The following is a 13,044-nucleotide window of genomic DNA, read 5'->3' on the forward strand; positions in this document are numbered from 1 at the left end:
GGTTCTCTCTCCTTAAATAAACTGGGCATTCTCTAGTAGTAGAGACCATACTACCTAAATCAAAACAGAAGAGTCACTGAAGGTATCAGATGAGAGCCTCTAAGACTATGGATATATCACGTTATTAATTTTCAAGCATCTTGTAGAGATAATACTCCCTTAAATACAATTATATCATCATCTAAATCTAGGTTTTAGAAATGTAAATATTTATATTAATATACAGATAAATTGAACTATGTGATGATCAGAGATAAGTTCACAAACCATGAAGAGTAAGAGTAAAGGAAAAATGTAAGATCTTAAAGCTATAAGAGTTTGAAAACAGGACAAACTGATCAGAAAACGGGTCTTGAAATAGGCAGTATAATCAGGTAAAGTAAAGCAGGAAAGGTTAAAAAAGAGAAGAAACTCAAATGAGTTGACATGGGTTATGTGCCAAGAGCACAGTCCGAGGAGACATCTGTGAGATATGTGACAGAATAACTTTCTTATTATTATTGCATGTTGCAATAACTACTTAAATAACAGGCTTCAAACACTGGGCTGTAACAGGCCCCTCCGCTGTGTGTAGAGAGGGAAGATGATGAGGAACAACATGAGTGAGTCATCAAAACCGATTTTCCAAAAGCCTAAATTATTCCTAAGTGCTCAAATGCTACTCACTGTAACTGCAAGTGAAAACCAAGTAACAGAATAAGGTGACACCAAGATGATCTGAATGATAAACCAAGGAAACTGACACTTACCCAAGGAAACAAAGAGGCAAAATAGAGTTTGGCGACTTCCCACTGCAGTAGACACTAATACACTGAGACTGGATATCTTGGAAACACCATTCTGAATATTCTCACAGTTTATTTGAATTCTGGATAATAACCTAGAGTAGCTACAAAATATAAGCAACCTATACTTGCTGCCTATTCCATCTGAAAACCTTTGTGCATAAATACATGTGTGTATACTAACGCACATGAACATACACACACATGACTATAAATCATTTCTCACCTGAAAATACCTGCCCACTTCTTTAGCAGAGTCTCACTATATTGGTCTCTGATTTCTAACAGCATGTCAAAAAGCTGATTTACAGGGAAACCATACACCTGAAACATAATAAGAAAATAACTTCATTTTCGAAAGAGTTTTTTTTTTTTTAGCAAAATAAGAGAGATAAAGTACTGAAAAAAATTACATTCTTCGGACAGCAAATTAAATAAAACCATGTTAGAATCTTTCGCTCACACCAATTCAATATCTAGCATTTATCTCTCAAAATTTAAATAATACCTACCAAAATGTTTAAGCCAGTGAGAAAAAGAGTAAAATTAAAATCAATATATAAAGGGTATACTGTCAGCTAAGTCCTCCCTACAACCCTTCCTCTAAGTCCTACTACTATAGTAAGAGTTCACAGAAGGGAAAGTAAAAATGCTTCCAATCTCATCCACTTCTAATACGAGTCTATTAGATACAACATGTGTTTCAAATCAACAATTATTATTCAAGATGGTAGTTAAAGAAACTGCAGACCAGGTGCAGTAGCTCACACCTGAAATCTCAGTCAGCACTTTGGGAGGCCAAGGCAGGTGGATCGCCTGAGGTCAGGAGTTGGAGACCAGCCTGGCCAAAATGGTGAAACCCCATCTCAGGAGGCTGAGTTGGGAGAATCGCTTGAACCCAAGAGGTGGAGGTTGTAGTGAGCCAAGATTGTGCCATTGCACTCCAGCACTCCAGCCTGGGTGACAGAGTAAGACTCCATCTCAAAAAAACAAAACACTGCAGACTAACTCAGGTGCCATATATGAATTAAGAACATTTTGAAAAACTAATATAGTCAGTAATTTAATTAATTGATTTGACATGAGAGAAAAAAAAAGAGGCAGTAACTACACATGAAACATAATGGCTCAGGGTAAAGCCCAGGAAATGCTATAAAGAGATAAAAAGACCTAGTTCCTAGGAAAATAATAAACCCAACCTAAAACTACAAGGTAACTTATCCAAGCTTATGTAGATTTTTTTTTCTGTTTTGTTTTTTTAAAACGGAGTTTGACTCTGTCGCCCAGGCTAGAGTGCCGTGGCACTATCTCAGCTCACTGCAACTTCTACCTCCCAGGTTCAAGCAATTCTCCTGCCTCAGCTTCCCAAGTAGCTGGGATTACAGTTGCCCACCACCACACCCAGCTAATTTTTGCATTTTGAGTAAAAACAGGGTTTCACCATGTTCCCTGCTAGTCTCAAACTCCTGACCTCAAATGATCCGCCCACCTCAGCCTTCCAGAGGCTGAGATTACAGGTGTGAGCAACTGTGCCTAGCCAGATTTTTTTTTCTTTGTGACAGGGTCCCTATCACCCATGCAAGAGTGCAGTGACGAGATCATAGCTCACCACAGGCTTGAACTCCTATGCTCAAGCAATTCTCTCGCCTCTCCACCCACTCTGCCCAAGTGGCTGGGACTACAGGAATGTGCCACCACTCCCTGCTGATTTTTTATTTTTTGTAGAGATGGAGTCTCACTTGTTTCTGAGGCTAGTCTTGAACTCCTGGACTCAAGCAATTATCCTACCTCAGGCTTCCAAAGAGCTGGGATTACAGGCAAAAGCCACCAAACCGAGTCAAAAAAAAAAAAAAGATTTAGAGCCAATGAGACATTAATCTAGATAAGCATATGTAAACATACCTGAAGTGTGTCAGCAAAAAGCACAATGAGGTTCTTCAAATCTAACACAAGGTTTGGATCAGAGCAGTAAGACTGAGGTAAACAAAAGACAAAGGAGAAAAAACATATTAGTAAAAATGCAATTAAATTTTTATTTATTTAATTGTTTAATGCTTTACCTGGTAAATTCTTTCCCTAGATATAATTAAACACTTTCCCGGTATAAGGTAACACCAGATTCAGCCAGGGAACAGCTGAATACAGCAAGTTCAATAACCACGATTCATATTTTTAAAACTTGGGTATTGAAAAATGCACTTGTAAATAACTCATTGGTTAAAGAAGAAAACAAAATTGACCCATTTTAAATGAACAAGCATAAACTACTTCATATCAAAAACTATCGTATGTGGCTAAACCCATTTTCAAAATAAATTTATATCCCTTTATGTAAACATTACAAAACAAAAGATTGAAAATAAATAAAGTATGCACTCATCTCATGAAACTGAGGGAAAGCCAAATGAGCCATAAGTAAATGAGAGAATAAAATTAATTAAATTAAAAACAGAAACTAATGAAATAAAAAGATATGGAAGATTTGATTAACTGAACCAAAGATGAAGTTAAAAATAAAATCAATAAAATAAATAAAACTTAGAGAAACTGATTAAACAATAAAGAGAAAATAACGCTAAATAATATAAGAAATACCAAAGAGAAAATAAGCACAGAGGAAAACAGAAATTATAAATAAAGTCCATGTGTAACCTCATATCGACAAATTAGAAAAGTTAACTGACACGAAATATAATTTATGTGGGCAGGATACAAAGATGTGTATGTCATTATTGCAAAAGTTCACTGCTTTTGATATTCAAATTCTTTATTTATAATTTCTGTTACTTGCTCTCTCATTGATCTCTCAAAAGTCTTCAAAGAGGTGTTTTGAATTCTCCCATAATTATGTAGCTTTTCCATTTCTCTTCATATTACTAGCAGTTTTTGTTTTAAATATATTGATGCTTCCTTATAAAAGGACTATTATCTTTTCACTAAGTTTAAACTAACATCAGTATGAAATATCCCTCTCCTATCCCATTTGAAGATCTTTAACTTCAATTCTATTTTCCTCATAGAATACCACTACTTCTGCTTCCCCATCTTTACTTTCAACCTTTTCAGCTAATCTTAATTTAGGAATATCTCCTACTAAACATAGTATAAAATTTTTTAATACTTTGGCATTTCCTAGTGATATGGTTTGGATATTTGTCCCCTCCAAATCTTACATTAAAATGTGGTACCCAGTGTTAAAGGTGGCACCTAGTGGGAGGTGTTTGGGTTTTGAAGGTGGATCTCTCATGAATAGCCCAGTGCCCTCCCCTGAGGTAATGAGTTCATGTTGGAGCTAGTTGTTTAAAAAGCTTGGCAAACCCACCCCTTGCCCTCACTCCGTCTCTCACAATGTGACACACTAACTGCCCTGTGCCTTCTGCCATGACTGTAAGCTTCCTGAGGCTCTCACCGGAAACAGATGCCGGCGCTATATTTCATGGACAGCTTGAAGAACCTTGGGCAAAATAAACATCTTTTCTTTATAAATTACCCTCATCTACAGTACTCCTTTATAGCAACACAAATGGATTGATAAACCTGGGATTACTGACATTTATGAACCTACTTATGCCACTTTTCAGTATGCTTTTTAAAATTTCCTTTAGTGTTTTTATCGAATCAGCTCTTTTTAATTATCTTTTTATGGTTAATAAATTATATCCCTTTGCCCATTATTTACTTGAAGTAAAATTTGGAGTCTTCATTAAAAAAAAAAAAAAAAAAAAAACACCTTTTTTTGGACAGGTTTTCACTCTGTCACCCAGGCTAGAGTGCAGTGGCAGGATCACAGCTCACTGCAGCCTCAACCCCCTGGGTTCAGGCAATCCTCCCACCTCAGCCCCCTCAAGTAGCTGGGACTATAGGTGCATGCCACCACACCTGGCTAATTTTTTTTTTTTTTTTTTTGGTAGAGATGGAGTTTCATTATGTTGCCCAAGCTGATCTCAAATTACTGGGCTTAAGCAATCCACCTGCCTTAGTCTCCAAAAGTACCGAAATTACAAGCATGAGCCATGACACTTGGTCTAAAATAACAATTAAACATTATGTCTCTCCTTCTGTAGGAATTAATAGCATTAATTACAAGTAATAATCAGTTATTTAAATTTATCTATGAATTATACTTATTTTTGGCATACATTTTATTTAATACTATCTCATCTTACATTTTGGATTTTGTTTTTAGTTTTTGAAGAATAAGACGTTTTTAAAGATAGGATGGGTAAAGAGGCTGGGCGTGGTGGCTCACACCTGTAATCCCAGCACTGTGGGAGGCCAAGGCCAGCTGATCACCTGAGATCAGGAACTCCAGGCCAGCCTGGCCATAACGGCGAAATCTTGTCCCCACTAAAAATACAAAAATTAGCTGGGTGTGGTGGTGCATGCCTGTGGTCCCAGCTACTCATGAGGCTGAGGCACATGAATTGCTTGAACCTGGGAGGCAGAGGTTGCAGTGAGCAGAGACTGCATCACTGCACTTCACCCCGGGTGACAAAGTGAGACTATGTCTCAAAAATATAAATAAAAATAAATATAAATATAGGATCACTAAAGAGTAAACTTTGAATCCTCACGTTTAAAAATACCTTCAAACTAAAATACAAAATTTCAGATATAAAAAATTGTCTCCTGTCAGTTACCCTGCCTGACACTCAATGTATCCTTTCAACTTTAAGAATCTGCTCTTTTTTCACTGCCCTGGAATTTCCCCTTTTTTAAATTTTATTACTGCAGTCCCCTCTTTTGTCACTGTATTTCCTTTCTAAATCTCTATTAGATACAATCAAAAGTCTATACCAACTATCCTTGTTTTTTAACTTTCCTTTGCTATTTTCTATCTCTGTCTCTTTGTTCTCTGTATTTTGGGGTATGCATTTGACATTATCTTCTTGATCAGCATAATATACATTCTTTTTTTTTTTTGAGATGGAGTTTCGCTCTTGTTACCCAGACTGGAGTGCAATGGCGCCATCTCGGCTCACCGCAACCTCCGCCTCCTGGGTTCAGGCAATTCTCCTGCCTCAGCCTCCCGAGTAGCTGGGATTACAGGCACGCGCCACCATGCCCAGCTAATTTTTTGTATTTTGAGTAGAGACGGGGTTTCATCATGTTGACCAGGATGGTCTCGATCTCTTGACTTCGTGATCCACCCGCCTCGGCCTCCCAAAGTGCTGGGATTACAGGCTTGAGCCACCGCGCCCGGCCAATATACATTCTTATCCCTTTAATTGAATATCTCAATTCTTATCATCATAGGACTAAGACATCAACATAGAAGTCTAAGAAGCCAATTTTTATCTTGGATTCCTACTATCTTTGTCTTGCTTCCATCATTTTCTTCCTTCCTAAATTTCTTTAAATTACGAATATAGTATACATAAGAAAAATAAATAAAACCTTTATGTACAAGTTTACAACTACCAGCACGCCAGAAACTGCCAGATGCTCTAATCACCAATCCATTCCTCCCTACTCAGGAAAACAATATTCTTACTTTTATGATAATCATCTCCATGTGTTTCCTTAGTTTTTGTATGTATTTTTAATAGGTCTTTTTATTTTTTAGGGAAGTTTTAGGTGTATAAAAAAAGTTAGTAGAAAATTCCTCTCCTTTTAGGGAAAAAAAAAAATTCATAGAAAATACAGATAGTTTCCATATATCCCTTCGCACATACACCCACGCACAGTTTCCCCTATTATAATATCCTTGTATTACTATGGCATAATTGTTATAATGGATGAGCCAATATCAACATAATATTATTAAATAACACTCATAGTTTATATTAGGTTTTACTCTATGATATATATTTTATGGTTCTAACATACATAAATTGATATGGTCCACCATTATATTATCATAGAGAACTGTCTTGCTGTCCCCAAATCCTCTTTGCTCTGCTTATTCATCCTATCCTTCACTCTCCTAAACCCCAGGACACCAGTGATAGTTTCATTGTCTCCATAGTTTTGCCTATTCCAGATTGTCATACAGTTGGGATCATATAGTATGTAGCCTTTTCAGCTTGGCTTCTTTCATTTAGCAATATGCATTTAAGGTGCCTCCATGTCCTTTCACGATTGAGAGCTCATTTCTTTATATCACTGAATAATATTCCAATACATGAATGTACCACAGTTTGTTTCTCCATTCACTCACTGACAAACATGGTTGTTTCCACGTTTTGGCAATTATAAACAAGCTGCTATACACATCTGTGTGAAGGTTTTAGTGTGGAAATAAGTTTTCAACTCATTTGGAAAAATTCCTAGACATACACCTACTGGATTATATAGTAAGACTATGTTTAGTTTTATTAAAAACTGTCAAACTGTCTTCAAAGTTGTCTGTACCATTTTCCATTCCCACTAGCAACAAATGAGAATCCCTGATGCTTCACACTCTCGCCAGCATTTGGTGCTGTTAGTGTTCTGGATTTCCATGATGACACAGGATGATGAGCATCTTTTTTTTTTTTAAGACAGGGTCTCACTCTGTCACTCCAACTGGACTGCAGTAGTATGATCATGGCTCACTATATCCTCAGGTTCCCAGGATCAAGAGATCCTCCCACTTCAGCCTCCTGAGTAGCTGGGACCACAGGCACATGTTTGGTTAATTTTTAAATGTTTTTGTAGATGGTGTCTCACTAAGTTGCCCAGGCTGGTTTCAAACTCCTGGAATCAAGTGATCCTCCTGCTTTGGCTTTCCAAAGTGCTGGCATTACAAGCATGAGCCACAATGCCAGGCCTCATTTTCTTGTTTAAATTTAAGAGTTCATTGTATATTTTGTACACCAGTCTTTTATCAGATATGTGATTCAAAAAGATTTCTCTCAGTCTATAGCTAGTCTTTTCATTCTCCTATGGTGTCCACCTAAATACTCAGACTTAATATTTTCTCTCTCAACATTATATAAGTGGAAATAAGACATATGTATAATTTCCTTTCTTGCTTCTTTCATTAAACATTATATTTGTGAAAATTCATGAATTCTATTGTATATAGCTATATTTTCATTGTTTTCATGCTCTATAGTATTTAATATTTGAGTTTAACCCAGATTATCCATTTTACTACTGATGGACATTTAAGTCATTTATCATTCTAAAATCCAACAATGCTAGAAAGATATTCTTGCATGTTTATTATGGTGTATTACGGCAAATTACTGAAGAGAATATAGTTACAGAAAAGTTGATCCACAGGGATATTTAAGTTTATAAGATGTTACACTTTTTCAAAGTGTCTTATCGATTTAAACTTATAACCTTAGTAGTGTATCAGAGTTTCTATTGCTCCATATCTTTATCAACATTAGTACTGTTAATTCTTCTATAATGTTAACTCATTTGGTTCTAATTTGCATTTTATCAATACACTAAGAAGGCTGAACACTTTTCACATGTTTTTCCAACCAGGTGGATTCATTTTTTTTGTAAACTTTGTACTTTGCTCATTTTTTCTCATGTGAGATGTCTATCTTTATTATAATAATTTGGTAGGAATTCTTCAGATATACTTTTTCCTTTGCAATTCTTTTATTATTATTATTATTATTATTATTGCATTTTAGGTTTTGGGGTACATGTAAAGAACATGTAAGATGGTTGCATACACACGTGGCAGTGTGATTTGCAGCCTTCCTCCCCTTCACCTATAGCTGGCATTTCTCCCGATGCTATCTCTCCCCAACTCCCCACCCCCGCTGTCCCTCCCCTATTCCCCCCAACAGACCCCAGTGTGTAGTGCTCCCCTCCCTGTGTCCACATGTTCTCATTGTTCAACACCCACCTATGAGTGAGAACATGCAGTATTTCATTTTCTGTTCTTGTGTCAGTTCGCTGAGAATGATGTTCTCCAAGTTCACCCATATCCCTACAAAGAACAGGAACTCATCGTTTTTGATTGCTGCATAATATTCCATGGTGGATATGAGCCACATTTTCCCTGTCCAGTCTATCATCGATGGGCATTTGGGTTGATTCCAGGTCTTTGCTATTGTAAACTGTGCTGCAATGAACATTTGTGTGCATGTGTCCTTATAGTAGAACAATTTGTAATCCTTTGGATATATACCCAGTAATGGGATTGCTGGGTCAAATGGAATTTCTATTTCTAGGTCCTTGAGGAATCGCCACACTGTCTTCCACAATATTGAACTAATTTACACTCCCACCAACGGTGTAAAAGTGTTCCTATTTTACCACATCCTCTCCAACATCAGTGGTCTCCAGATTTTTTTATGATCGCCATTCTAACTGGCGTGAGATGGTATCTCAATGTAGTTTTGATTTGCATTTCTCTACTGACCAGTGATGATGAGCATTTTTTCATATGTGTGTTGGTCTCATGTATGTCTTCTTTTGTAAAGTGTCTGTTCATATCCTTTGTCCACTTTTGGATGGGCTTCTTTGCTTTTTTCCTGTAAATCTGTTTTAGTTCTTTGTAAATTCTGGATATCAGCCCTTTGTCAGATGGGTAAACTCCAAAAATTTTTTCCCATTCTTTTGGTTGTCGACTCACTCTAATGACTGTTTCCTTTGCCATGCAGAAGCTGTGGAGTTTGATTAGGTCCCATTTGTCTATTTTGGCTTTTGTTGCCAATGCTTTTGGTGTTTTGGTCATGAAGTCCTTGCCTACTCCTATGTCCTGGATAGTTTGGCCTAGATTTCCTTCTAGGGTTTTTATGGTGCCAGGTCTTATGTGTAAGTCTTTAATCCATCTGGAGTTAATTTTAGTGTAAGGTGTCAGGAAGGGGTCCAGTTTCTGCTTTCTGCACATGGCTAGCCAGTTTTCCCAACACCATTTGTTAAACAGGTAATCCTTTCCCCATTGCTTGTTTTTGTCAGGTTTATCAAAGATTGTATGGTTGTAGATATGTTGTGTTGTCTCCGATGCCTCTGTTCTGTTCCATTGGTCTATATCTCTGTTTTGGTACCAGTACCATGCTGTTTTTATTACCGTAGCCTTGCAGTATAGTTTGAAGGCCGGCAGTGTCATGCCTCCTGCTGTGTTCTTTTTACTTAGAATTGACTTGGCTATGCGGGCTCTCTTTTGCTTCCATATGAAGTTTAAGGTAGTTTTTTCCAGTTCTGTGAAGAAGGTCATTGGTAGCTTGATGAGAATAGCATTGAATCTGTATATTACGTTGGGCAGTATGGCCATTTTCACGATATTGATTCTTCCTAAGCATGAACATGGAATGTTTCTCCATCTGTTTGTGTCCTCTCTTATTTTGTTGAGCAGTGGTTTATAGTTCTCCTTGAAGAGGTCCTTTACGTTCCTTATAAGTTGTATTCCTAGGTATTTTATTCTTTTTGTAGCAATTGTGAATGGCAGTCTGTTATTGGTGTATAAAAATGCTTGTGATTTTTGCACACTGATTTTGTATCCTGAGACTTTACTGAAGTTGCTTATCAGTTTCAGGAGATTTAGGGCTGAGACGATGGGGTCTTCTGGATATACTATCATGTTGTCTGCAAATAGAAAATTTGACTTCCTCCTTTCCAATTTGAATACCCTTTATTTCTTTTTCTTGCCTGATTGCTCTGGCTAGAACTTCCAGTACTACATTCAATAGGAGTGGTGAGAGAGGGCATTCTTGTCTAGTTCCAGATTTCAAAGGGAATGCTTCCAGTTTTTGCCCATTCAGTATATTGGCTGTTGGTTTGTCGTAAATAGCTTTTATTATTTTGAGATACATTCTGTCAATACTGAGTTTATTGAGGGTTTTTAGCATAAAGGGCTGTTGAATTTTGTCAAATGCCTTCTCTGCGTCAATTGATATAATCACGTGGTTTTTGTCTTTGGTTCTGTTTATGTGGTGAATTACGTTTATAGACTTGTGTATGTTGAACCAGCCTTGCATGCCCGGGATGAATCCTACTTGATCATGGTGGATAAGCTTTTTGATGTGCTGTTGCAATCGGTTTGCCAGTATTTTATTGAAGATTTCTGTGTCTATGTTCATCATGGATATTGGCCTGAAGTTTTCTTTTCTTTTCTTGTTGAGTCTCTTCCGGGTTTTGGTATCAGAATGATGTTGGTCTCATAAAATGATTTGGGAAGGATTCCCTCTTTTGGAATTATTTGGAATAGTTTCAGGAGGTATGGTAACAGTTCCTCTTTGTGTGTCTGGTAGAATTTGGCTTTTTTGTGTGGTAGGCTCTTAATTGCTGCCTCAACTTCAGATCTTGTTATTGGTCTATTCATGATTTCAACTTCTTTCTGGCTTAGGCTTGGGAGGATGAAAGTGTCCAGGAATTTATCCATTTCTTCCAGGTTTACTACTTTATGTGCATAGAGTTGTTTGTAATATTCTCTGATGATGGTATAAATTTCTGTGGAATCTGTGGTGATTTCCCCTTTATCGTTTTTTATTGCATCTATTTGGTTATTCTCTCTTTTCTTTTTTATAAATCTGGCTAGTGGTCTGTCTATTTTGTTGATCTTTTCAAAAAAAGAGCTCCAGGATTTGTTGATTTTTTGAAGGGTTTTTCGTGTCTTTATCTCCTTCAGTTCTGCTCTGATCTTAGTTATTTCTTGTCTTCTGAGGGGTTTTGAGTTTTTTTGATCTTGCTCCTCTAGCTCTTTCAATTTTGATGACAGGGTGTCAATTTTGGATCTCTCCACTCTTCTCATGTGGGCACTTATTGCTATATATTTTCCTCTGGAGACTGCTTTAAATGTGTCCCAGAGATTCTGGCATGTTGTGTCTTCGTTCTCATTGGTTTCGAAGAACTTCTTTATTTCTGCCTTCATTTCATTGTTTATCCAGTCAACATCCAAGAGCCAGTTGTTCAGTTTCCGTGAAGCTGTGCGGTTCTGGGTTGGTTTCTGAATTCTGAGTTCTAACTTGATTGCACTGTGGTCTGAGAGACTGTTTTTTATGATGTCAGTTGTTTTGCATTTGCTGAGGAGTGCTTTACTTCCAATTATGTGGTCAATTTTAGAGTAGGTGTGATGTGGTGCTGAGAAGAATGTATATTCTGTGGATTTGGGGTGGAGAGTTCTGTAAATGTCTATCAGGTTTGCTTGCTCCAGGTCTGAGTTCAAGCCCTGGATATCCTTGTTGATTTTCTGTCTGGTTGATCTAAGATTGACAGTGGAGTGTTAAAGTCTCCCACTATTATTGTGTGGCAGTCTAAGTCTCTTTGTAAGTCATTAAGAACTTGCCTTATATATCTGAGTGCTCCTGTATTGAGTCCATATATATTTAGGATCGTTAGCTCTTCTTGTTGTATCAATCCTTTTACCATTATGTAATGACCTTCTTTGTCTCTTTTGATCTTTGTTGGTTTAAGGTCTATTTTATAAGAGATGAGAATTGCAACTTCTGCTTTTTTTTGCCCTCCATTTGCTTGGTAAATCTTCCTCCATCCCTTTATTTTGAGCCTTTGTGTATCCCTGCATGTGAGATGGGTTTCCTGGATACAGCACACTGATGGGTTTTGGCTTTTTATCCAATTTGCCGGTCTGTGTCTTTTGATTGGTGCATTTAGTCCATTTACATTTAGGGTTAATATTGTTATGTATGAATTTGATACTGCCATTTGGATTCTAGCTGGCTGTTTTCCCCATTAGTTGATGTAGATTCTTCATTTTGTTGATGCTTTTTACCATTTGGTATGTTTTTGGAGTGGCTGGTAGTGGTTGTTCCTTTCTATGTGTAATGCCTCTTTTCGGAGCTCTTGTAAAGCAGGCCTGGTGGTGACAAAATCTCTAAGTTTTGCTTGTTCACAAAGGATTTTATTTTTCCCTCACTTATGAAGCTCAGTTTGGCTGGATATGAAATTCTGGGTTGAAAGTTCTTTTCTTTAAGGATGTTGAATATTGGCCCCCACTCTCTTCTGGCTTGTAGGATTTCTGCCGAGAGATCTTCTGTGAGTCTGATGGGCTTCCCTTTGTGGGTGACCCGACCTTTTTCTCTAGCTGCCCTTAGCATTTTCTCCTTCATTTCAACCCTGGTGAATCTGATCATTATGTGCCTTGGGGTTGCTCTTCTTGAGGAATATCTTTGTGGTGTTCTCTGTATTTCCTGGACTTGAATATTGGCCTGCCTTGCTAGGTTGGGGAAGTTTTCCTGGATAATATCCTGAAGAGTATTTTCCAGCTTGGATTCATTCTCTTCGTCACATTCAGGTACACCCATCAAACGTAGATTAGGTCTCTTCACATAGTCCCACATTTCTTGGAGACTTTGTTCATTCTTTTTTGTGCTTTTTTCTCTAATCTTGCCTTCTCATTTTATTTCAT

At 37.3% G+C, this 13,044-nt stretch overlaps 1 protein-coding gene across 6 annotated transcripts in view; it reads right to left on the minus strand.

The window, feature by feature from the left end:
* Positions 1-13,044, minus strand: part of EXOC6B (exocyst complex component 6B) — a 694,189-nt gene that overhangs the window by 338,578 nt on the left and 342,567 nt on the right. For all 6 annotated transcript variants that reach the window (XM_078349070.1, XM_035272275.3, XM_035272273.2 and 3 more), the window contains 2 exons: positions 2,688-2,759; positions 1,012-1,109 (listed from right to left, as the gene is read on the minus strand). In XM_078349070.1, coding sequence (XP_078205196.1) covers positions 1,012-1,109; positions 2,688-2,759 — 170 coding nt within the window. The remainder of the gene's footprint in view (positions 1-1,011; positions 1,110-2,687; positions 2,760-13,044) is intronic.

This window comes from Callithrix jacchus, chromosome 14, assembly GCF_049354715.1.
Source record: "Callithrix jacchus isolate 240 chromosome 14, calJac240_pri, whole genome shotgun sequence".
Lineage (NCBI taxonomy): Eukaryota > Metazoa > Chordata > Mammalia > Primates > Cebidae > Callithrix > Callithrix jacchus.